A 27,796-nucleotide genomic window follows, 5' to 3' on the forward strand; every position below is an offset into this window, starting at 1 on the left:
CCCTTAATAATGGGACCCATCTTCTCAAAGTAGTGTTATATCAGGCGTACATCATCATCATTGTTTTTCACCTGGGTCAGGCTATAGGCCACAGACAAACATTTCCATCCTTCTCTATCGTGAGCTAACTTTTTTATCTCATTCCATGTCTTACCACTTCTCTGTATATCAGCTTCTTTAATTCTTCTCCATGTTTCTCATGGCCTTCCCCTTGATCTTCTGCCCTGAGGGTTCCAGTCCAATACTTTCTTTGTTATAGTTGAATCCCTACTCCCTGTGTATGAATCCCGTCCCCTCTCCCTGAATATAAAATCTTCTAACCAGACTTGAGGTGTTTCTGTCCGGATTGTATCCAGTGGGTTTCGCTTACTCCAAGTATATGCAGCCTGTATCTTCTCATCTCAGGCTGTATAAGGTGCCAAAAATGTGGTTCTATATCAAAACAATCTGACATGTGAGCTTTGATTGGTTTGTATTTCTTTAACAATAACAATTGTCCTCTATTAAAAAATTTAAAAGTAATCCTTCAGAGCCGTAAGACCCGTGGGTCAGGAGTTTGTCCAGGTTTCTGTAGCGTTCAACTCACTCACCCACTCAATGCTCTCCTGGCCTGCTGGCACTTGCAGACACTGGGTGGGTTCCTGACCTCCCATAGTGGGCAGGGGGGTATATACTGTATCTTCTATCCCCTTATATCTGTTTTCCAACATGCTTTCTATCTTTGTCTTGGAATGTGATTACTTAGTTTTGTCCTGGCCTTGGCTGGAGGAAACAGTCAAATGCATAGTTATTGTTTTGGGAGATTATATTTTTTTTCCTTGTAAATCATCTCTCTGTTATGTATTATTATATTTGTTATTTTGAATGTATAATGTAAGCATTTGAGTGTGTTCCTCTTTTTTTGATTTTGTGCTTGTGTCCGGATGAGACTTGTAGGTGATCCCAAACTAAGTACATTGGTGGTATGCTCTTGGAATCTACATCTGATCCCTATTTTTTCCCAGGTCCCCTTTGTCTTACTTTCTCTTGGGTGCTTCAATTGTAATTCTAGAACTTTTTACTATCCCATTTTCTTCATTTTTACTGGCGCTGATATGACCTAAATGTGTTGCAAGTGCTGTAAAACCCTTAAAAACAAACAAACAAAAACAGCATTTGCAGACACTGAGACAATGCAAGGAATCTCCACTTGGTCCTGTCAGCAGCTATTATATCTTGGGGTCATCTGGAGGGACAGACAGACCTCCCTGCTTTAGGTCCCTCTCTATGGTACATCTCCAGGCCTCCTTGGGGCAGCCTCGCTTTCGCTTCCTCTTTCCTTGGGGTGTTCATCGCAAAGCCTTCCTATAGCGTTAAACTGGAAGTAGCAATTGCTTGCTACCCTGTAAATAGGATGCTAGTCTATTGCAAAGTACTTTACACCAGATCTAACATACCCAGCTACCCAATCAGTGCTGGGTGGACAGTGGGTCCGGAAAAAAAAACTCGATTGCATGCAGAATTTTATTTGTTTAATAATAAAATAAGAATAAATGGATAAGACATAAATCTTCTCTATAAAAGACACAACACCAGTCAGAGACAGTGGATCACAAATCCATTCTACCCATTGGATCAAATACATGTCTCTTTTGTATTGGAATTTTTATTTATTCCCCATCCCCCCCTTCGAAACATCCCTTTTTATTTTGTTTGGGGGGGGGGGGGGGGGGAATTAGGAGGTGAGGTGTTAGTATCGCGCAAAGGGGGGGGGGGTATGAGTTTTTTGTTTGTTTCTATGTTTTTATGTGTTTGTCTTTTAGTTTTTTTTAATTTGATTTATTCAAATCCGAGTCTCGTGAAAAAATATATATTTATCGATTCAGCCAAGAACTACTGCATTTGGGGGGGGGGGGGGGGGGGGGGGGGGGGGGTGAGGGGTGGGTATGGGATCATTGACAGTTGTCAGCATAGCCAATCTACTTGTGTTACATGTATGTGGTGTATTGAAATGATTTCGTGGTTCGTTATTTGATTTTTGTGTGTACACTTTTTCCAGGCTTGTCCCCCAGCCCTCGATCGATGGCCTTTGACCCGGGTATATAACCTTTGACCTATGCTTTGTTGTGTAACAGTCAATAATATCAACATTGTATTTTTTATTTTTTTTAAATTAATTCAAGTTTTCCACACTAGACGTTCTGACAGCAATGATTGCCAATGCACTTCAACTTGTATTTGGTTGGCTTGTTTCATGTTTTTATTTTGTTTTTTAATAAATTATTTATCATTTTGACTGTTTGTGGGTGTGGGGAAGGGGGGAGGGGGGGGGGGGAGGTTGTTGTTTTGTGTGTGTATATATTATATATATATATATATGTGTTGTGGTGTGTGTGTGTGTGTGTAAGTGTGTGTTTGTTGTCAAAGGAGAGAAAGACAGTTTTGTAAAGTGAGGGCACAAAGAGGATGCAAGGGAGCGAGAGAGAGAGAGAGTGGGGGGGGGGGGATATTTTTGCATAAATATCCGTGTGACTATATCTTGTGTGTGTGTGTGTGTGTTTGTGTGTGTGTCTGAAGTACAGTCAGATTTAGAAAGAGAGATAGATAGATAGATAGATAGATAAGGTAAGAAAGAGAGAGAGAGAGAGGGAGGGATAATTTTACGTAAATATCTTTGTGTCTATATCTTTGTGTGTGTGTGTGTGTTGTGTGTGTGTGTGTGGAAATACAGTTAGGCAAAGATAGAGGGAGAGAGAATGAAAAGAGAGAGACTTTCATAACAATATATCCTAATCTTTGCCAATTCCTCAGTTAGAAAAGCACAGAGCACAAACTTTTTGACCAGCACCCGATTGACAAATTGTCCTTCAGCACACATTGACAAAATGTCTTTATGCACACATTGACATATATATTGTCTTTATTTGAAGCATAAATGACAAATTGTCTTTATAAACAATTTGACAAATTGTCTTTATGCACATATTGACAATTTGTCTTTTATGTACACATTGACAAAATGTCTTTATGCACACATTGACAAAATGTCTTTATGCACACATTGACAAAATGTCTTTATGCACACATTGACAAAATGTCTTTATGCACACATCAAGTCAGCACCCGAGTCTGACAAGATTCCATTGTTTGCTTGAGTCCATTTACAACACATTATAACCCGACACTAAAATTAATTATGACATTTTTATTTTAATCCCTTTATAGCAGAATTGACTTTCTAGTGATAAATTCATTCCAGTAACTTCGCAGCATGTGGCTCAGCGCTATAATGGGTCTCTGTCTCTGCTTCTTACCCGAAAGGCTCCGAGTTCAACCACACCCGCTGCTCTGTGTGGCCTTGAGCAAATCACCTTGCACCTGTTCAATAGGCAGCGCTGAAATGTAGCTGCCGCCTGGGTATATTCCAGTCTTCCCTCGGAATAGACCCTGAAGACAAATTTCCCCAAGGGGATGAATTAAGGGAATTTTATTTATTTTATCAAGAAAAATGAATTATCGAAAAAAATGTGGGTTATGTGGACAAATCCCCAGAATGATGTTTTGGAAGGAAAGTTAGTGCCGCTGTTCAAGGGTTAATACTTAATATTGCTTCTTTTTCTATATTATTTCTTTTGAATGTTATACAATATTGGATATTCCGTTGTGAAAGTTTATTGTAAAAGAACTTTCTTAGATAGACTCATCGGAAATTTTAAATGGTCTGTCGTTGTTTTAATCGCCAATACGCTTTTTTATAATAAATATATTTATGACCTTGTTTTTGTTTGTTTTTGTTTTGTTTTTTTTTTTTTTTGTTTTTTTTTTTTCATTAATTTTGACATTTATCCCACAGCTTTCAATCAGCACAGTTTTGTCTAATTAGTAATGTAAATTTTGGACTGTTTGTGTATGTCTGTGTGTGTGTGTGTGTGTGTGCGTGTCTGTGAGTGTTTGTTATCACATAATATGAGCATGTATACATAACATTAAGAAGCAAATTATTTGAAACATTTAAATGTTTTTAAGCCACTATGCAACCTCTTGAAGCAGCAACATTTATTTTCAGCAAAACTTATAAATTTTGAGTTCAAATGAATGTCTTTATTGACGACCCATAATTATTCATTCTCTTCCTATTTCTATCCTAGTGCCTAAAGCCTGATGAAATCGGAATAGGCACTATACAAATGCCATTTATTATTATTAATTATTATTATTATTATTATTATTATTATTATTATTATTAGTAGTAGTAGTAGTAGTAGTAGTAGTAGTAGTAGTAGTAGTAGTAGTATATTATTATTATTATATATTATTATTATTATTATTTATTATTATTATTATTATTATTATATTATTATTATTATTATTTATTATTATTATTATTATATTATTATTATTATTATTATTATTATTATATTATTATTATTATTATTATTATTATTTATTATTATTATTATTATTATTATTATTATTTATTATATTATTATTATTATTATTATTATTATCATTATTATTATTATTATATTATTATTATTATATTATTATTATTATTATTATTATTTTATTATTATTATTTGTTATTATTATCCTTGTTTTTGTTTTTCCAACCAGATCCACCTCCAGCTCAAGTCAGCCATCACCACAATCACTATCGACGTGGGAAAACATCCATAAGGTGATGGGACGGGATGCCCTTAGGGACGGCGGCAGCATGATTATGATGATGATATGACCCGCAAGCTACCTTACCTGCATTCACCCTTTTTTTTTTTTTCAAAAATAAACCTACAAAAAACGCGTCACGTTACGTCTTCATCCTCATTTCACTTGTAGATGACGGCGATGATGATATTCATCCTTGTAGTGATGGCATCGTACATGTGATTACAATAGACAGGATACCAAACGTATGGACAGAAAGAAGGAAGGAACTGTATGCAAGATGGTCTTTGTGAGAATTATAATGTGTGACCCACTAGTACAGTCTGGTATTACATAGAGAGTCACCGATCCAGCTACTGAAAATTGAATACAAATGAATATATTATAATAATTCAGAAAACGAACAAAATGCCAAACAAACAAAAAAATGTTTCGGGATCAAAACACTTCTTCAGACAGTTACAAAAATAATGAAAACATTTATTTATATATCACTTAAAATCCAGACAGACAGCAGACTTTTCTGGCTGAAGAAGGGCTTTGACTCCAAAACGGACCTGGTTTGGTATTTTGTTGGTTTTCTTTTAAAGCTGGTCTATTTTGGGCATTAAATTAGATTTTCACTCATCTAAATCACCCCGATATAATTCCAGTCTTGAGTCGTATTTGAAGTCTTGATTTTTGTGATTCCAACTGTTTTCAATGAAAGTCCTTCCATTTTTTTACAGTGACATAAAACTTATTAAGAAGATGAGTCACATATATATATATATGGATGTTGTCATGAGATATAAAGGCTATCCTACTTCAACAGAGTACCTTTTTTTTTTTCACAGACCTGCCAACTTTAAAATTATAAAATTCGTAGTTTTAGGAAATAGGAAATAGAAGTCGCTTGAGTAACTTTATAGATCATCAATTAACGGCCACAACGATGAAATAAAACACTTCAAATCTTTAAATGTATGCACTCTGGCATCAACTTTCATTTTCAAATAGTTTTAACGTCTTAGAGATGCTCATGAAGTTCTGAGATTGGAGCCAAATTTTCGTAATTCTATGAAATTTTAGTGGTTGTAGGCAGCTCTGTTTTCATCAAAGTTAGAGAGGTGCTTCAAGGAGCCGATAAGGTGGGAGAGAAAAATATAATGAGTGAATGTGACTCTAATGAATGGGGATAATGCAAATTAAACAACGTTTTGGCAGTTGGTCTTTTTTTCAGGCGGCAAACAAAACACATATAATATAGAGAGAGGGAGGGAGAATGGGTGATGAGATATGCATTGTTTGTATTCTTTCCTTTCCATTCTCACCTTTTCCTTAGTTAAATAACAAATTAAGAATTGAAGGAGCAGGCACTGGTGTAAGATAAAGATCTGGAAATGTGTGTATGAAAGGTGCCAGACAAAGCAAGAAAGAAAAATACAAGAAAAAAAACCATCCCAAAAAACCAGTCGACCTCAACTGGGGATTGAACCGCAGGTAATCAGAAGGTCTGAGGTCCGATCCTCAGTTGAGGTCAACTGATTTTTTGGGATGTTTATTTTTCTTGTATTTTTCTTTCTTGCTTTGCCTGGCACCGTTTCATACATACTTGTTCAGATCGTTTTCCTTTGTATGTTTACAATCCCAGTCATCAGACCGACCCGCACCCATCCACCTCCACTTGATTTACATATTATTATGATTTATTACTTTTACTCAGTGTTACCTTTTGTATTTTTCAAACTATAAGAACAATCTACCTCAAAAGACAAAATTATGTTGTATTGTTTTATGATCGTAATTTATTGGAAATTTTGACTATTCGCCTTTCTGTATTGTTGATTGTTTAAAGTAATATTTATATATATACAAAAATTAATATAACAGGTTCAAAAGAGAACAAAATGCCAAGCATGGAACGTTTCGGACTCAAAACCCTTCTTTGCCCTATAACCAAAAAAAACTGTAGAAACATAAATACATGACTTAAAAACCAGATAGGCGACGGATTGAGAAATCGGATGTCTATCTGGTTTTTAAATAATGTATTTAATGTTTTTATTGGGGTTTTTTTGTAATTGACTGAAGATGGGTTTTGAGTCTGAAACGTTCCGTTTTGGTATTTGGTTCTCTATGAAGCTGTTTGTTATATTCATTTTTTTGTTCACGACTTTTTACAGTCCGCAGCTTGTAGCAGCTTAGCATTCACTTTGACTTGTGTTGATTGGTTACCAATGTCAATTTTGTTGGGGTTTTTAAACATATGAAACATCCACATATATCTGCATCTGCCTCACATTGTGTAAGTGCCAGGGATGTATTTGGAGAAAAACAAAATGTAAAAAAAACAAAAAAACAGAGCAGCTGCTGCAGTCATGTGTCTTCAGATCACGTGACTTTTCCCGCCAAATATCACGGGTTGTGGGGGTTTTTTTGTCTCTAAGATTCACAAGGGTAGGGGAGAGGTTGGGTTTTAGTATAGATAGTTCGAAGATGACGTCACTCAGGTCTTTCTTATTGCTTTTTGCCATCCGCGTTTATGAGTAATGTTCACTGACCTGTTTTAACCCGACTATAAACATTCATGGATACACACAGTTTTGTGTGTTGGTCCGTTATACTTCCGGATGGCAATGTTATGAGCTTCTTAGTCAAGCGCATACTATCTATAGGATAATAAAAAAACAATGTTACCATGCATGACACTTTGCACGATAGAGTCAGATGCCCTAGATATGTATAGAATTACTTTTCCTGGCTCCTCGATAGCCCATGTGTAATGCAAGTGAGAGACCTCTTTAAAACAATGAAATAAAACAGGTCACTGAGTTTTTATAGTAGAAATGAATGGCCTCAAAAAAATGTTTTCCAAAACTTTGGAAGTCCTTTCGACCTTGCATCATATCATATACAACAATCAATTTTAATGTATCAAAATGACAATGTAGGGAGCAGGCACTGGTGTCAAATATAGATCTGAACAAGTGTGTACGAAACAGTGCCAGACAATGCAAGAAAGAATAAAAACTATCCCAAAAAAATAAAAACGTCTTCCTCAACTGGGGATCGAACCTCAGACCTCCCTATTACCGTCATTACCGTTTCATACACTTCTTTTTTATTTTTTTAAATATCAGATCTAAATTAATTGTAAGAATTAGTCCAGACCTGTCAACCACTACAAACATTTCGTAAAAATACGAGATTTTGGTTCCAAACTGACAGTTATATCAATATCTTGAACTCAATTATTGAAAACAAAGTTTGGTTGCCTGAGCTAGTATATAAATTAAATTGATGGGATTTCTGGCCTCTCATAGTGGGCAGGGTGTCACTTACTGTGTCTTCTATCCCCTTATATCTGTTTTCCATTTTCTTTCTGTCTTTGTCTTGGAATGAAATTACTTGGTTTTGTCCTGGACTCCTTGGCTGGGAGGGAAACAGTCAAATGCATAGTTAGTGTTTTGGGAGATGATATATTTATGCAAGCGCATAAAACCTTTTTAAAAACAAGAAATAGTATATATAAAGGAGTGAAAGGCATTATTTTAATATACATTTGGTCATTTTAAAAATTAATTTTAGTGTTAAATATACCTGAAAATTACGAATTTTTCCAATTCCAGGTTGGCAGGTCTGATTTAGTCTGACCGAGTCAGCAGATGAAGTCAAACTCTTTCGTTAATCTTTTTAAAAATAATTTCTTATGTTTTCTGTAAATACATAACATTGATTGTCTGCCTTGATGTTGAATGTGTTAGACGAAGAAGAAAGATACGGTTATAACATGTTGATTTTTAATATATTGATTCATATATGTAGATATGATATAGATGAAATAAGGTAGCGTGCGCGCACAAGAGACAGAGAGAGTGGATATAGATAAAATAGAGAGAGAGAGAGAGAGAGAGATATGATATAAAGTAAGAGAGAGAGAGAGAGAGGAGAGATTTTCTGTTGATAATGTGTTTGGCAGATTCACGAATTTATAGTTGAGATTTCATTTTTCTACCCGGTGAAGTTTGTGATTTCCTCAACAAACCTTATAACAACACAACAAAAACAACAACAACCAATAAGAAAAAAAAAAGAGAAACTACAACAACAACAACAACAATAACAACCACAAAATGACAACACCACCAACAACAACCAGAAAACAATGCCTTTCCTTGCTTCATTCCATTCTTCATTATTACACATAGTTAAATATTTGTTATTTAAAAATGTCTATTTACAATTTCTGCAGGAGTTTACATTCCTAAAGATACTTAAAAATTCGAAGCGGATCGAAATAACATTGGTGTAATGGACAGTGCTATGCATTGGTTGGAGAGTCGTATTTCCACTGTGGTTACTGGGTGGTCTGGGGTTCCTGACCTCCCATAGTGGGTAGGATTCCTGACCTCTCATAGTGGGTGGGGTTCGTGACCTCCCTAAGTGGGTAGGATTCCTGACCTCTCAAAGTGGGTGGGGTTCCTGACCTCCCATAGTGGGTAGGACTAAATAACAATGTGAAATTGAATGTAAACTTCAATTTAATATACTAAAACAGATAAAATTGATGTTTCAGGTTTCCCCTTTATCAACAAAACAGGATGAATGAAACACTATAGACGAATGAGATAATGTGGTAATGGCTTTTCCTTGCTCAATTGTAATTCTAGAACGTTTTACTATCCCATTTTCTTCCTTTTTACTGGCGCTGATATAACCGAAATGTGTTGTAAACGCCGTAAAACCATCAAAAACAAAAAACAAAAAACAAAAACAAAACAAAAAAGTTTGAACCAAACATGTAACATGACGACAATGAGCCCATAACAAGTTAGGTTATCAGACCTGCCAATACGTACACGTTTTCTCCATACAATGCTGAGAATAGAATTAATTCTCTCTTGTTTTGTTTTTTCGTTTTTGATTTCATTGTCATTTCATTGTACATAGTCTACCCGCTGTTTTGGGTTTGTTTTGTTTTTTCTGTAACTACAACAAACAGCCACCAATGATATGAAAATATTGCTTTCTCATGGCTACAATATTATGATGTTTATAATCATTATTATCATCATCACTGTCATCGTCATCATTATTATTATTATTATTATTATTATTATTATTATTTATTATTATTTTTTTTTAATTATTATTTTTTAGAAATTATTATTATCATAATCATCATGGTTATTCCCAGTTGTCTGGTAATCGAGGGGTATTTATCACTTTGGGGCAACAGGACAAGGCCAAAATTAATGTGTTCCCACCGGAATCTAACACAGAAAAAAATGATCTGAATTTGGCCATTTTTTATTATTATTTTTTTAATGTCTGGGTATATATAGTACGGATGAAATCTGTACGAGTGGTAGGTCTGGGAGGCTGTGTGGGGTTCCTACCTCCCATAGTGGGCAGGGAGGTATTTATTGTGTCTTCTATCCCCCTATATCTGTTTTCCAACTTGCATTCTGTCTTTGTCTTGGAATGAGATTGCTTGGTTTTGTTCTGGCCCTGGTCAGAGTTATGGCTGGGAGGGAAACAGTCAAATGCAGTTATTGTTTTGGGAGATGATCTTTTTTTCCTTGTAAATCATCTCTCTGTTATGTATTATTATATTTGTTATAATTTATAATGTAAGCATTTGAGTGTATTCCTCTTAGTGGGGGCCGTGCTTGTATCCGGATAGACTTATTGGTGATCTCAAACTAAGTACATTGATGGTATGCTCTTGGAATCTACATCTGATCCCTATTTTTTCCCAGTTCCCCTTTGTCTTACTATTTCTTGGATGCTTTAATTGTAATTCTAGAACTTTTTACTATCCCATTTTCTTCCTTTTTACTGGTGCTGATATAACCTTTTGTGTTGCAAGCGCCGTAAAACCCTTAAAAACAAAAAAATAACAACTTTTGAATGAGATTTCAATGCTTTATTAAGGTAAAAAAATAAACATTTTAAAAGTGGATGTCATTCCGTGAACTATGAAAAACTACCATTTTACATTTCAACCGATTTGGACTTGAATTTCCATATTCAGTGTAATGTTGATTCTGACATAGTAATAGTACTGTTGTGAGAGGGGAGGTAACCTATTATGTGGCACTCTGGAAAAAAACCCCAAAAAAACAACTTGTATTTAAATTTTTGATCAGAAAACTCGTCCTTCAACTATCCAGTTAAAATGACCCCTCATCTTGGCACAAAAAAAACTCTCAAACCTGGGACTTCAATGAAAGCTTCGTCAAGTCCCAGGTTTGAGAGGTTTTTTTTTGGCAAGGTGAGGATCATTTCGATCTATCGATATTTGAAGGATGAGTTTGCTGGCCAAAACCTTAAATATGAGGCTGTTTGTTCAGAGTTCGTCCTGATTGTTGAATTGACTAAAACTGTCTTCCTGATGTTGATTTTTTATTTAATAATAATAATAATAATAATAATAATAATAATAATAATAATAATAATAATAATAATAATAATAATAATAATGATATTATTTTATATTATTGTTGAAAATCTTCTCATTAAAAACAGCTTTCCGTAGCTGGAGATTGAACCTGAGCCCTGTTTACCGTGCTGGAGAACCAAAAAAAAAAAAAACAACTGAAGGTGTCAGGTTGGATTCTCAACTTATGTTAATTTTTAATTTTTTAATTTTTTTTTTTTTTTTTTGTGGGGAGGGATGATTATTTTTTTCTTTGTTTTAAATTTTGTTTGTCACCGCATCAAATACAATATTTCAGATGAGATCAAATGTTCTTGACGGCGTCTGATTCTGTAGCAAACAAACTGTACAGTAAAATTGTTTTGTTCTTTGTTGACATCAAATAAATAATATTATATATTATGTCATAATATATGACGTATGTGTACATAACCATGTTTATGTTGTATATTATTATCATCATTACCAATCAATGGGCAGACAACAGTTGTTTTGATTTGTTTTTTTTGTTTTGGGTGTTTTGCGGATTTTTTTTCGGGGAGGCGGGTTCCTTTGTTAGGTTTTTTAATCTCTCATGTTCTAATGTACATCATTATTTTTGTATCGTATGAAATATCGATTTTAAATTGTCCAATATTATTGTTGTTGTTTAATTATTATTATTATTTTCATTATTATTATTATAATTATTTTTTTAGTTACTTGTAATGATATGATGTATATAAACGTGTCATGGTTTATTCCATCCAGTCTGCCCCCCCCCCCCCATCAGCCCCAAATTAAAACTTAGCCCCATGGACAAAAATAAAACTTATTTTAATACAACGGAGTTGACTTGTATTTATTAGTAAGAGTAAGATGCACGGAGGCACAATACACAGCACATCCAGTAAAACCCTGTTGTAATAGGATTCAGTAGTCGTAACGTCACTTCCTTCCTAATGACGCATGGTAACTTAGTAACACTGGCTCTAAACTATCGGAACAATGGCGGACGCCCGTATGAAATATTTATCCGGCGAGCATAAAAGCGTTTCCAGAGGAAAAAAACCCCATAAATTTGATCATGTTTTGACTTTTACACATTCTGATCACAAGGCATACGAGAAGGGAACGAAAAGTTCTAGTTAGCATGAAGAATAAAAAGTAATGATTTTCTTTGTTTAGAACCAAGATGGCCGCCGTCGTTGCCAGGCGCGTGACATCAGACTACTGAATCGTATTCAAGCAATGGAAAAGATAATTAACTGGCTGGGGTCTTTTGACCTCTCCTGGTGGGCAGGAGGTCAAGGTCACTTGCCGTGTCTTCCATCCCCTTATATTTATATTATCTGTTTTCCGAGTTGCTTTCTGCATTTGTCCTGGAATGCGATTGTTTGGTTTTGTCTCTACTACTACTACTTATTACTATTACTTCTATTATAAAGAATAAAATTAAAACAAAGAACAATAAAAATAATACGCCAGTTCTCCATTATGAGCTTTTATTTATTTTTATACATCTTAACATTTTTATGGTGTGACATCAATAAAATAATTTGCAATAATTAATTAATGTAACGTTTTTACATCAATAATATAAATGACTTGATTATCAATATAAATGTATTAAAGACATGATGAACAATAACGGGTCAATCATCAACCCATGAACATACATTCTAATCATCATATCATCAAATGCATGAACATAAAAATAATTAGCAAATTGTTCGTCATTGAATTCCTATCGAAGCTTGATTATTGCAATTCATTGATGGCCCATGTGACTAAAGATAAAACGTGTTTATTTTATGGAGTAAGGGTTTTACAGGGCTTGCGATGCGTTTAGGTCATTTCAGCGCCAGTAAAGAGAGAAAATATCGGATAGTCAATAAATTTCAGGATTACAAGTAAAGTAACCTAAGAAAAAGAAAGTTAAAGGGGACTAATTTAAATAGGGAACAGATGTAGTTTCCAAGACCATACTATCACTATCAGTGAGATCACCTAACAGTCTCATCTAGACACCAGCACAGGATCCCACAAAGATGAATACACTTCAATGTTTACAGAATATATCCAAAAATCAAAATAAAACTAACAATACATATCAGAGAGATGATTTACAAGGGGGAAAAAATCATCTTCCAAAACAAATAATATTTGACTGTTTCCCTCTCCGCTAAGGGCCATGAGAAAACCGAGCAAATCCCATTCCAAGACAAAGACAAACAGAAAGCAACTCGGAAAACAGATGTAAGGGGATAGAGGACACAGCAAGTAACCCCCCAATTAAGTGAAATAAAGCCCTTCGGTGATATTCAACAAATAGGAGGAAGCCATCTAAGTCTACGGTTCCCCAATTGTACTCACTCATACCATTAACATTGAGACAGTGGAATAGTGAATAGTCTGACAGCTCCAATGAACTAAAAATACGATGGTACATCTGTGGAATCTTTAAAAACGAATAGGAAGATGAAGACGAACTGTTAAATCTTGTTCCCTTTGTGTCTATCATTGATTTGGTTTAGATTTTGTAAAGCGACTGTTTTTAATGAGATGAAACATTCTATAAATGCCATGTATTATCAGTATGAATTATCAACAACATTGTTGTAATGGAAAATATTTTGGGTTCATTCGAGAGTATTTACATCACAACAATAAGACTTGAAAATAAGATAAATAGAAATAATACTCTGTATATCTTTATCTAATCTGATCCAAAAACCAACACAGACACATCACCCACCCACCCACTGGATCTTCCCACCCAACCACAACATGAAAATACATTCAATTCATATCATTAACACTCTTAAATTAAAACACGGGTATAAAGGACAGCCAGAGGCAGAAAATTATTACAATCATTTCTATCAACTCGTGAAGAACCCGAAATATAAATAAAGGCTATTTATTACAAACAGGCACTCGTTGATTTTGATTATTGTACTACTGTATTGTGGAAACTAACATAGATCGAGACGAATCTTTTGAGCCATAAACAATCAAAATTGGTCCAGTAATGAAGTCTGTAGACTCCTGGAAATGAATTTAGCACCAGGGTGGCCAGATGCAGATTCCAATCATCAATTGACGCATCATTATGCCCTAGCAGATTTTATCAAGAATTATTTGAGGCAACGGGTGACAGAATTCCATTCATTTTTTTTAATGGTTTGAAAGTTACTCATATTGAGTGAATGCATTCTCTTCCAAATTCAGTCCTTTAGTTTGTGGACAAAGATAAATTACAATGACCTCTCCACACGGGACTGGTATGAGAATTAAGGCGTGTTTTTGTTTTTTTAATGATTTGTGTGATTTTGTGAGTTTTGTTCATTCATAGCAATCATCGAGCCCTAAAAAAAATGAGTTTACACAAGTGTGCTGTCCTCTTAAAAGTATACACTACAACTAAGGGACAAAATCTGGGATAGCCACATTCACCCAATATCAACCTGGAAAAAATAGTTCTGTGATTTCTAGATTTGCCAGTAATTCTGTGCTCGTTGTCAAAATTTTAACATGAGCTGTATGGTACAAAATGTTGACCCCTAATTTATAAAATAGATATGGAGAAATATGCCAGGATACACTGTCCTTTTCTCCATCAATTTGTTCAAGTGCATTCATTATAAACATGCTCTATTGTCTATAACAAAATGTCCATGATTTAATTTATTCGCATATTATATTTGATGTAACACAGAAATGATTCAGAAGTGAAAAAAAACCCATCCCTAATTTTATAATATTGAAAGACAACAGTGGCCAATACCACAATGACATCAGAAATAAAGGTTAAAAAGGCAACCATTGAAAATAATTTTTTTAAACAAAAAAACTTGCAATATTTTCAGTTTTACATTGACATTGAAAATGCAAACATTTTTATGCTGAAATGCTTTTTGTTTAAAAAAAATAAAATTAAAAAAAACTATCCCCCCCCCCCCCCCCCCCCCCCCCCCCCCCCCCCCCCGGACCAAAGACCAGAATGTACCTGAACTCACCACCGCCCATGACAGTTTCCCTCCACAATATACCAACTGGTGAAATCGGATGTCACGTTTACATTTTCAGTTCATTCAAACTGTCAATAAAAGAAGATCTACTACAAGAAAGAAAAAAAACCCAAAAAATGTATATGAAATTTGATATATTTATGTCATATTTATTCAAAATATCACTTGAAAATGTATAAGGTGATGATGTAGTTTTGTTCAACACGATCACACACCTGTCAATGAGCAAAAATACATTAAAAAAAAAAAATATTTCCAGAAAATACTCTAAAAATCAGAATCTAGAAAAAAAAAATCTTAACTTGACTAACAATTCATTCCCCGCACTATTAAAAAAAATAATCTGAATCAGACAAAGTAGAAAGAAAAATACAGTACAGCGAGAATGTAACGTAAATGTTATTGCTGCTCTAAGCTTGAAGAAGTAAACAACAATGTGAAATTGAATGTTATCTCATTATCTGTACTGTTTCGTTCATCTTATTTTGTTGATAAAGGGGAAAGCCGAAACATCCACATTATCTGTTTTCGTCATTAAATTGAAGATTACATTCAATATCACAGTGTTATTCAGCAAGAATGTGAGGATCTTAGGTTCGATCTACACTCGGGACTAGCTGATTTTTTTCTCTCCTATTTTTGTATCTGCTTTGTCTAGCACTGATTCATATAAATTTTATCTGATTGACTTTAGTGTATTCTATATACACAAGTGGCAGGTTTGTCCAAGGTTACATTGAGACAAACCAAACAAACTTGTTATCAAACGTTACCTATCCTGCCATCATTAGGTAAAACGACGTAAGTGCAAATGTAAACAAAAAAAGAGCTATTCATAGTATGGGGAATCCCCGTTTCCCAGCACACAATATTGTTTGTTTTATGTTTTTAAGGGTTTTACGGCACTTGCAACACATTAAGGTCATATCAGCGCCAGTAAAAAGGAAGAAAGCGGGATAGTAAATAGTTCTAGAATTACAGTTAAAGCACAAAAGAAAAGGCAAGACAAAGGGGAATAGGTTCAAATAGGGAACAGATGTAGATTCCAAGAGCACACAGTCAAAGTACTTAGTTTGAGATCACCTAAAAGTCGTATCCAGACACAAGCACATGAACCAACTAAGAGGAATACACTCAAATGTTTACCAATCATATAATATACAAACTAAACATAATACAATGCATAACAGAGAGATGATTTACAAGGAAAAAAATATCATCTCCCAAAAGAATAACTATATATTCGACTGTTTCCCTCCCAGCCCAGCAACTCCGGCAAGGATCATGACAAAACTAAGTAATCTCATACCAAGACAATGACAGGAAACAATTGGAAAATGGGCATGGGGGGATAGAAGACACAGCATGTACCTCCCTGCCCACTATGGGAGGTCAGGATCCCCACCCAGTCCAGCACACAATACTATCTGGGTCATGCAGTAATGTGTAATATATAACACTATCAGAAATACATTTTGAAATTGAAACATAAAACAAATCCTTAAAATGTTGAACACATTTCCGACCAGAGCTCAAAACTAACCCGATGGGGCTAAAATCCTTTTATCAAAAGACAGCAGTACAGCATGGTCATTCAATAACAATGAAACAGTTATGTGAATTTTATACCAAATCCACACAAAAAAAATAAAAAAATTTAATACTTTTTTTTTCATAAATAATACTTCATGAAACTGAAGGATGCGAGTAAAATTTATCAGATATTATTTTTTAAAAGGAAAAAAATATCTTTAAATATTTTATTTTTTTAAAGGTAAAAATAATTTGTTTTTAAAACATTGAATGACTAGATCTATTCATTCAGCACAATATTGTGATCTGGTTCTTGTGCTGTTTCGATTTCTTTACTTTTTACATTAAAGACAATATTATTAAGTTGCACAGCCTTTGTGATGGTGGTAATAATAATAATAATAATAATAATAATAATAATAATAATAATAATAATAATAATAATAATAATAATTAATAATAATAATAATGAGAACATTTAACAATAAAAATCTTCATAATTATAATAATAATTATAATTATAATAAAAACAATAATGAATCGTCATAATTTTTTATATTATTTATATTGACAATGATATGGTGAACATTATTCTTGGCATTTATTCTGTCAATTCATTTCACAAATATTTTCATGTAAATTGGACTTCATTAAATAAAATTGTGGTAAACTCAATACTTGAATATGATGATGATGATGATGATGATGATGATGATGACAAAAAGTAGTGGTGGTTGTGGTCTGGTAGTAATAAAGAAATCAGTTATAACAACTGGTTGCATCAACATAAATATATTTGCGTGTTATGGTTGATATATGTAATTATACTCTCTCTCTCTCTCTCTCTCTCTCTCTCTCTCTCTCTCTCTCTCTCTCTCTCTCTCTCTCTCTCTCTCTCTCTCTCTCACACACACAAATACACACACATACATACTCTTTCACACTCACCTCTCCTCTCTCTCTCTCTCTCTCTCTCTCTCTCTCTCTCTCTCTCTCTCTCTCTCTCTCTCTCTCTCTCTCTCTCTCTCTATTTGTTTAGTTTCTATAAGGTCAATCTTTATTGATGGAGTTTATTTTTAAAACAAAAAGTCACAATTCATCAAAATTCTAGAACTCATATCGTCCCATTTTTGTTTTCACCAAGAGAGCAGCAACTGCGATGGGATGTATGAAGCCTGAGTTGATAGGGGAAATGATACTTTGGAAACCTGACTATGACACTGGTTGTGTGTTAGATATTCAATTATTTAACTTTGTAAAATTGTATCTGTACATGAAAGTTACACAGAGAATGTAAAGAATTTTAAAGCCTATTATTAGATGTAAAATGATAAGATACAATATGATACACAACTGTAACTGTCGCTAAACCGTTAGTGGTTAAAAGTTTTAAAAAAGTTAAAGTTAAAACCAGAACCACATTGCCGTACTCTGACAAATCCATTGATCTTTAAAATGTGTCGTCGATTTTAGTAAACATTTTGGAAATAAAAAAGGATGCAATGACATCATACTATTTTGAAATTATTGCCAAAAAAGTATTGTTTGTTTGTTTTACTATTATTACTATTTTGTTCTTTTGTTTGTTAGTTGTCCATTGTCTTTCACTGAATTCTTTTTTGTTTGTTACCAGGTGGGTCATTTCAGGGCCCATTTCTGGCTTTGGTCAATTTGTTTCGGCCAGAGCTGTTATATTGTGTTAAATCTTTTGTAAAAAAACAAAACATTTTTTAAATCATACTAGTTAAATGTTTGTTCTTTTAAAATGTTTATTTACAATTTCAATTTCTGCAAAAGGTCGCATTCCTGCAGATAGTTTTATAATTGTCAGCGGACCGACTCACTGGAGCAGATACTTCAAGTCCCCATTTGCACAGTGTTGTGACCTCATATGCCCTAACTGTGCACACTCAATCTTTTAGAACCAACCAGGTTTGTAAAGCTTGGAGTGTTGAGGAAATGTCAAGAGCAATTTGGGCCTCTTTCAAACATTCAGCGTCTGCCCCAGATAACCTTCAGGACGAGGATTGTCCTACCAGTCCAGACACCTGGTGTGCCTACCAGAAGGAATATGCTAGTGGTCAGTCACTGGTCCAAATGAAAGAGCAGACCACATACCTGAACCCGATGGTGACTGAGAATGTCCCACCAGTGTTCAACCACCTGCCGGACGATGATGTGTTTGGAGCAGCATTCACGATTCACAGAGGATATCATGGACCCATCTGTGGATGTTGCTCCACACTCCACAGACAGCAAAAGTGCCTCTTGTGGGTCTGTGTCACTGCAAAGGCAATAAAGGTCAACCGGGTTTCACCAAATTTGACAGAAAAGTTTTAGAGGAGGCACGGTTGGCTCACTTTTTCCTGGATCGGAGTGAACAGGACATTGCAATCTTGTCCAAGTTGGAGTGCAGTATTCATTTATCGTCTACAACTAAAAACATTCCAAGGTGGTTAGTGATAGGCAGTAAGTTAAAACAGATTTTGATTTTCATGGGGAGTTAGTGTGTAGGGAGCTTTTTAAACGAATACATAGTATTAGTCAGGATAAATTGTATTGTCAAAGCCATATAGAAATCTAGGAATAGATGCAAGGCAACATAAAAATCTTAAACTCGCACCAAAACATTCCTTCCATGATATTAAGGCAGTGGTAGATTTCATTATCAACTTTGCACAAGTGTCTGCTATCAATCAGGCTACCCAGACGTCAACCTGGTCACTGGAAAACCAATGTCAAGATTCTAAGTCTCATTTCACATCACTTGACTCTCAATTGGAATCTGCCAACCCCATCATTGACACGGATGATGATGATGATGATGATGATGATGATGATGATGATGATGATGACAGGGACTTTGTGGATTGTAGATTGGCTGAGTGTACATTTGGATGCACTGAAGCTTCATCTCTACCGTTTACCGACACCAGCGTCAATACTGACACTTCAGACACCAGCGTCAATACTGACACTTCAGACACCAGCGTCAATACTGACACTTCAGACACCAGTGTCAATACTGACACTTCAGACACCAGCGTCAATACTGACTTGGTATTAGATTTTAAATGTGATGTACTGCAAGCTCAACTGATCACGTTAATGATATAGAGGTACGTTCCAACCTCCTGTATAGTTGTGAAACTTGGACATTACTGCCGATACAGACTCAGAGATTGATTATATCTCTGATTCAGAACCTGACGACAACATCACTGACCCAGAAGATGAGGATGACAGGCATTTTGTAGATTGTATGTAGATTGGCGTAGTGGAAGTTTGGTTGTACTGAACCTCCATCTCTACCATTTACCGACACCAGCAGTCTGCTTGTGGAGACGAATGGCAGAACTCCCTTTGGAATTCTTTCCTCTGATGTTCACAAATGAGGTGTCCAACCATAAAATATTTGCAAGAGACTATTATAGAATATGAATCAAAAGTTGACACTATAGAAACATTTGACAAAACTCAAAAGTGCTACACAACTCAAGTTAGAGAGATTGTGTACAAATTGCTGCAGGAGCATGTGTAGGTTTAGAACATGTGGGCCCTGTTATTAATAGAAACATTTTTTTGGAAACAATTCGTTCTAGATAAGCGGTTTGTTTCATTTTGTTGGTTTTTTATTCATAGTTGTTTTAATGCTCTCGAGTTCACTTGACTGAAAATCAAAAGAATTTGTTTGATAGCAAATGATGTCACTAATACAACTCCTGTTACATATTGTAAGACTTCTAGTTGTTGTCTTGGCTCATATTCAAGAAAAATAATTAATTTATCTCTGGTGTTTGAAATGCATAAAAATTAATTTGAAAAATTAAAAAATATTGTTGTGTAAACTTCAATTAATTTCCGAGACTAACATCGCCATTTTGTTTTTGCTTGTAAACAAGGCTACTCGACGTGCCCACACAAAACATGTCAAGAAACGTCGGTATTGACGAAATTTATGAAAATATTCATTTAGATGACTCTGAAAATGGGTCGGAAAATGGCTGGACATCCGATTCAGATGTTTCCGAAGAAGTGAAAAGCCCTACCTCAGACAGGAAAAAAAAGAAAAATAACAGCCCCGATGACTCTTGATGACTTACCAGGAATGGCAACCCAAAAATTCTCGCCGTTCCTGGTAATCAAACCGAATGAGGACAATATTAAACTAAACACTTTTGAGTATCTTCACCATCAGCAAGGCACTCAAAGCAAGTGGCTCCGGTACACCAAAGGCAGTGAATAGGAGCAACTCTCTGGCACTTTAATGATACAAGTGCAGGGTCGAAAAGAGAGTGAGAACCTCTTAAGATGTACCAGTTTCTCTGACATCCCAGTCACCGTTGAGGCTCACTTGGAACACGTGTAGAGAAGGAAAGAAGCCCCAATCTCATCAAACTCACCTTTCCTCATATCTCAAACCAAACGTCGCCCAGTATGTAGAGAAAGTGTACCAGCACTTTCGCGATGCCTCCTTGGGAAGACTCAGAATGCCAATGAGAGCTTTCATTCTCAGCTGTGGCTCCACTGTCCAAAGCACATATTTATTTCACGCAATAGGCTTGAGGTGACTACTGTCTTGAATAAAGACTCCATAGCAACACACTCCCCGATGTGTCACATGGGCCTTGAAATTATATAACTTAAACTTTTTGCACCATGGCAAATTTAAAAGAATCCGAAGTTTATGACATCCTTTTCAACGTGGATGTAAGTGTAAGTGATGACGACGATGATGACGAAATTAAGTCTGAATGGTCTCAAGAATTAGACCTGCCATATTCGCCTACTATGGGATCTGACAGTGAGAATGACGAGTATTTTTCAGAAATCTTCTCGAAGTAACATCGAACAATCACCTAATACCCATGATATGTCTATTTTATTCAATTTTATTATTTATTTCATTAATTTAGTACAAAAATTTTGTTCTATTATTGGTTTAGAATTGTATTTAGGAAGTGCTTGAGTTTGACTAGGACGAGTGAAGTGTTGTGTGTTGACAATGTAAACAAAAATGGAGGTCAGAAGACTTAGTTCATCCACCTGAATGAGATCTAGAAATTATTTTTTATGTCTTGATTTGACATGTCGACAGGTTTTATAATAAATAAAATATTGTTCATTTTTCTTTCTTCCAGCGAGATCTGGGTTCCGTGTGAGGACTGTGGGAATGGAACTGGGACACAGGCAATCCTACCTATGATACTGCCTGCCACATTGTGCAAGTTCTGCTGTAAGAAAGAGAACTGACTGATATTAGTGTCTTAGAGATCTGGGTTCGTGTGAGGACTGTGGAAGGAACTGGACACAGGACAGTCCACTTACTGTCTGCACAATTAGTGCAAGTTCTGCTTGTCAAAGAAAAAGGTGAGAACTGACCTGATATTTAGTTGTTCTTATAGAGATCTGGGTTCCGTGTGAGGACTGTGGGAATGTTTGTTTGTTTGTTTTTAGGTGTTTAACGGCGCTTTCGACACTATTTAGGTCATTTAAGCGCCCGTTTCTGTCTTTCATCAATCTTTTATCGGCCCCGAGGGGCAACAGCTGATCAAAACGTGTACTGTTGTAATAAAATCTTTATAAAATCATAATAGTTACATGTTTGTTAAGTAAAAATATCTATTTACAATTTCTGCAGGAGTTCACATTCCTGCAGATACTTTAAAATTGTAAGCGGATCGACCGACTGGAACAGAGACTTCAAGTCTCTGTTATCATAATGTTGTGACCTTATCTGTTCTAATTCTGTACATTCAATTAAAATGTGTTGAACTGTCAGGTCGCAGTTACATGTTCTGCAGAGGGGTTTTTCATCCCTCTCCAGAAGGAAACGGTGAGTGAGGGCAGTATGTCCGATCCGGAGTCGAGTTATTTTTACCTCGTCTCTTCTTTTTAGCCCCGAGTTGGGTCTGGGGCCGAGGTCACTTTTAATTTGTTTTAATTTGTTTTGTACATCTCGACTCCAGGATCGTTCCCATTCCTTTCGGACATGTTTTTTAATATTTATCTTTAAATCCGCGTGTGGGATTTTACTGCCCTCTTGTAATTCTTGGCTCACCGCCTCTTTTGCCAGTCGATCCGCTTCTTCGTTCCCCTGGATACCCACATGACCAGGTACCCAGAGAAAACAAACTTTCTTTTTCTTAATAAATAATTTATTTGCACCTTCCAAGATACTTATGAGTCTTGGATCGGTGCAATAAAAATTTGAGATCCCCTTTAGTACGGACAGCGAGTCAGACAAGATCAAGAATTTATTTTTATTCGATCTCTCAGCCAAACGGAGAGCATTTAGGATTGCTCTCGATTCCGCTGTAAAGATCGAAACATTTCTATCCAGGCGAAGTGATCCTGTGCCTTCCGATGAGTGATAGGCACATCCTACTGCATCTGCGCTCTTTGAACCATCCGTAAATATGTGAGTATGGTTTTTGTATGTTTGTAATATTGCTTTTAGTGTCTGTTTGTAAATATGTGGGTCTGTTTGTGATTTTTCCAGTTTTGTTAGGTCCAAATTTATGTTTGGTCTATGTATGGACCATGGTGGTGTCTTTGCCTGGACGTATGGATGTATCCTATCTAGACTGATGTTCATGTCTGCGATGTCTTTTTTTATTCTGCAACCTAATGGTGGTGTCATTTTTGGGTGCTTGCAAAATTTTTCTTCTAGTGTCCTATCCGTGTAGTGTACATGTTTGTGTGCTGGGTTGTCGTGCAGCGATGTGACCTTAGTAACATACTGGAGAGCCAGTTTTTTCCTCCTGAGATGGAGAGGTGGCTCATCTGCCTCAGCATAAAGGCTTGCCACTGGAGAAGTGCGGAAAGCCCCGAGTGCCTGATGATGAATTGGGTCCAGCATGCCTAAGTAGGATGGTTTTGCAGAGCCGTATACAAAAGATGCGTAGTCCAGTTTTGATTGAATAAGGGTTCGGTATATCTTTAGAAGAGTGTTTGTGTCCGAACCCCATTCCATGCTCGACAGAACTCTCTTATTCTCATTGCTTTCATGCATCGCAGTCTGAGATCTTTGATATGGGCGAGGAAATTTAGTTTCCTATCAAAGATCAAACCCAGGAATCGGGCTTCGTCCTTTACCTCAATTCTGGAATTGTTGAGATAAAGGTCAGGCTGTCTAATGCAGGTGCGTTTTCGGCAGAAGTGGACAGCTACTGTTTTTGATGGGGAGAAGGAGAAACCATTGAGATTTGCCCACTCCGACAGTTTGTTTAGTTGGAGTTGTAACTGTCTCTCAATGGTGTCCATACTCGATTTACTTCGATAGCATACAAGAAAGTCATCAACATATAAGGAACAGTCAACATTCTGTCTCATTGCATTCACTATTGAGTTTATTTTAATCTCAAACAGAATGGGAGACAGAATGCTACCCTGTGGATCAGAAAAGGTGGATCCTGCTTTGACCTGAAAGGATCTGTTGTTTAAAAATGCTCTGACAAACATTGGAAGGTTTCCTCGCAGACCAAGATTGTGCAGATCTTTGAGGATTCCGAATTTCCAAGTTGTGTCAAAGGCCTTCTCAAGGTCAAAGAAGATTGCTACCAAGTGCTCACCTTTGGCAAAGGCCTCACGAATGAAGCTCTCTAGTCGAACAAGGTGATCAACAGTTGATCTGTTCTTTCGAAAGCCACATTGGAGGTCGGAGAGGGAGTTGTTGTGTTCCAAGTAGAACATCAGACGCTTGTTGACCATTTTCTCCATCAGCTTGCATTGGCAGTTGGTGAGGGAGATTGGTCGGTAGTTTGAAGCGTCCGAATGGTCTTTCCCAGGTTTTGGGATTGGAATCACGGTGGCCAGATTCCAACTAGGTGGAAAAGTCTGTGTTGTCCATATCTTGTTATAGATATTCAAAAGGACAACCAGACTATCTTGTGGAAGATGTCGGAGTATTTCATAACTGATGTTGTCAGGACCCGGTGCTGTGACATTTGTGTCACGGAGGCAGGCACCCAACTCCTCAAGTGTAAATGGTTTGTTGTAGTCTTCGGTGTTTGTAGATGTAAAGTTTATTGGTGTGTTTTCTGCGTTTTGTTTATGGCGCAGAAATTGTGGTGTGTGGTGTGCAGACGAGGAGTTGTGCGCCAGCCTCTCGGCCAGAGTGTTGGCAATTTCTTGTTCTGTTTCAGCCACGGATCCATCGGGACGTGTCAAGTGATTTAGTGAATCACTATCGGATCCCTTCAGTTTCCATAACATCTTCCACACCCTATTCAGGGGTGTCTGGCTATTTATTTTTGAGACAAAGTTTTGGAAGGATCTCCGTTTGTTTTCTCGGAAGATCTTCCTACACTTTGCTCGTAGTTTCCTAAATGTTGCGAAATTCTCAGGGATTGGGAATCTCATCGCTTTCCTGTATGCTTTTTTCTTCTCCCGTAGGGCCGCTCGACATTCCTTGAAAACCAGGATTGTGTTTTCTCGGTCTACCAGAGGTTGTTGGTATTGTCGAGCTGCAGATATTTGTTAAAATATTTTTGAATTTGTCATAGCTGTCCACCTCTGTCGTAAGGAGTCTGTGACACTCCTGTGAGAAAGTTTCCCAATCTGCTCGCCGTACACTCCAACGTTTGGGCTGTGGGGCCCTTGAAGTCGGGGTGATGTCGAGGCAGACTGGAAAATGGTCAGAACCGTGATCGTCATCGATCACAGTCCAGGAGAGCTCTTTATATAGCTTCGCGGAGCTGATAAGAGGTTACAGGTAAGCTGATAAGAGGTTAAAGGTTAACTGATAAGAATGGTACTGGTACCAGTGTCGCAGGTAATACTTAGCTGCGACACTGGGTTGGTACCAGTTATAAATGAAATATGAAACCTGAAGGTGCTAGAAAGTGGTGGTGTTTCACTCTGAATAACTATACTGAAGATGATGTTTCACTTATCAAGACCAAAATCACAGAAGATTCGTGCTCTTTTGCTATTGTTGGAAAAGAGGTTGGTGAGGGAGGTACTCCCCATCTTCAAGGATATATACATCTTAAGACGCGTGTTCGATTCAAATCTGTTAAAGCGTTTTTACCAAACGGGTGCCATATTGAAGCGGCTAGGGGAACGGATTCACAAAATGGAACTTATTGTTCAAAGGAGGATAATGTCATTCTTCAGTTGGGAACACCTGTTAATGGAACTGGAGAACGTGGCGGCGGAAACACGCGCACTTATATTGAGGTGGAAGTGGCTAAAGCAGTGGCCTCTGGAATACCCTTCAATGATATATTGGAACAGCCGTCATATCAGGAGGCTATCGTACGCAACTGGAAGGGGATTAAGATTCTCAGCGATCGCCTTATTCAGAATTCGCAGAGGAATAAAATTAGTGAACAATTTGTTGACCAAAAATGGTACACTTGGCAGTTTAGTTTAAAGGACAAGGAAGTAGATGAAAGAAAAGTGATTTGGATTGCTGATACTAGTGGAAATATGGGGAAGACATACTTGTCTAAATTCTTAATTTGTGAGTTAGGTGCAGTGAGGTTCGAAAACGTAAAAAGTGCAGACATTAAATATGCCTATAATGGTGAGAAGATAGTGATATTTGACTTTAGTCGTTCACAAGAAGATCATATAAACTATGAGGTGATTGAGAGTATTAAAAATGGACTGTGTTTTTCTACTAAGTATGACTCTCAGATGAAGGTGTTCCCTACACCTTGGGTTATTATTTTTGCAAATTTCTACCCGGACCAAGCAAAGATGAGTGCGGACAGATGGGACATACGAACATTGCTACCTATGGATAAACTAATATGGGGTGAAAATAGGGAATGTGAAACGGATATGGAATTTGATTAAAGTTTATTAAAATTTTATTGCTCGTTACGTTTATAATTTAAAGATCAATGTGGTATGCAAGTTACATGTAATCTTGTCCTTGTCTAAGTCCTCTGAAGAGTACAACTACTGTTCTGTCAATTACCATCTGGTATTTATGGGGATCTTGTGGGTTTGTCTTCTTAGGGCCTCTAAATGCATGTTGAATACAGTTATAGGAGTCATATATAGGACCGCCTACATCTGATAAGAATTTTAAATTGAGCGCGCTTTTATAGCTTCGCGGAGCTGATAAGAAGGTTCACTACTGATAAGAGGTTAAAGTTCAACTGATAAGAGTGGTACTGGTGTCAGTGTCGCAGGTAATACTAAGCTGCGACACTGCGGTGGTACCAGTGGGATATAAGCCATGAAGAGAGAAGCAGCTCGTAAACGGTGGTGTTTTACTTTAAATAATTATACCGAAGATGATGTTCGGAATATCGAGAGCAAAGTCACAGAAGATTCGTGCTATTATGCTGTTATTGGAAAGGAGGTTGGTGAGGGAGGTACTCCCCATTTACAAGGATTTGTTCATCTTAAGAAGAGACTTCGGTTCAATGGTATTAAAACATTTTTACCAAACAGGTGCCATATTGAAGCGGCTCGCGGATCAGATTCTGAGAATGGAGCGTATTGCACAAAAGAAAATAATATCCTTCTTCAGTTGGGAACACTTTCTAATGGAGTTGGAGAAAACGGCGGCGGAAACACGCGCGCTTATAGCGACGTGGAAGTTGCTAAAGCCATTGCCAGTGAGATACCCTTCAGAGATATCTTGGAGGTCGCCCAGAATCAGGAGAGCATCGTACGCAATTGGAAGGGGATTAAGGTTCTCTCTGATATGTTTATTTTTGCAAATTTCTACCCGGACCAAGCAAAGATGAGTGCGGACAGATGGGACATACGAACATTGCTACCTATGGATAAACTAATATGGGGTGAAAATAGGGAATGTGAAACGGATATGGAATTTGATTAAAGTTTATTAAAATTTTATTGCTCGTTACGTTTATAATTTAAAGATCAATGTGGTATGCAAGTTACATGTAATCTTGTCCTTGTCTAAGTCCTCTGAAGAGTACAACTACTGTTCTGTCAATTACCATCTGGTATTTATGGGGATCTTGTGGGTTTGTCTTCTTAGGGCCTCTAAATGCATGTTGAATACAGTTATAGGAGTCATATATAGGACCGCCTACATCTCTCCAAGGATTGTTTACTCTTCCAATTCCAGTGTCTGCTTTGTTCAATGTTATAGGTGTACAAACATGAGTTGTAACCTGATATGGTTGTCTGATTTTCCATTTTGAAGTAGCCATGCGTGCAAAATCATCATAGTGTATGGCTCTTGTAG

The 27,796-nt window shown here is 36.4% G+C and overlaps 2 protein-coding genes across 2 annotated transcripts in view; both read left to right on the forward strand.

Annotated features, from left to right (window-relative positions):
* Positions 1-11,824, forward strand: part of LOC144972315 (protein FAM149B1-like) — a gene marked incomplete in the record, with an annotated part of 145,774 nt that extends 133,950 nt beyond the window's left edge. The window contains 2 exon segments of the mRNA XM_078913408.1: positions 2,039-2,077; positions 4,594-11,824. Coding sequence (XP_078769534.1) covers positions 2,039-2,077; positions 4,594-4,661 — 107 coding nt within the window.
* A 14,985-nt stretch (positions 11,825-26,809) lies between these two features.
* Positions 26,810-27,421, forward strand: LOC144973844 (uncharacterized). Its single transcript, XM_078916736.1, has one exon. The coding sequence runs from the start codon at positions 26,810-26,812 to the stop codon at positions 27,419-27,421; it is 612 nt and encodes a 203-aa protein (XP_078772862.1).
* Positions 27,422-27,796: the final 375 nt, after the last annotated feature.

The sequence above is a fragment of the Berghia stephanieae genome, chromosome 5 (genome assembly GCF_034508935.2).
Source record: "Berghia stephanieae isolate SIO BIC M18660-M18661 chromosome 5, UCSD_Bste_1.3, whole genome shotgun sequence".
NCBI classification, from domain to species: Eukaryota; Metazoa; Mollusca; class Gastropoda; order Nudibranchia; family Aeolidiidae; genus Berghia; species Berghia stephanieae.

Bases quoted from the DNA above. Each gene is read 5' to 3' on its own strand.
- LOC144973844 (XM_078916736.1), top strand. From the start codon at position 26,810: ATGAAGAGAGAAGCAGCTCGTAAACGGTGGTGTTTTACTTTAAATAAT.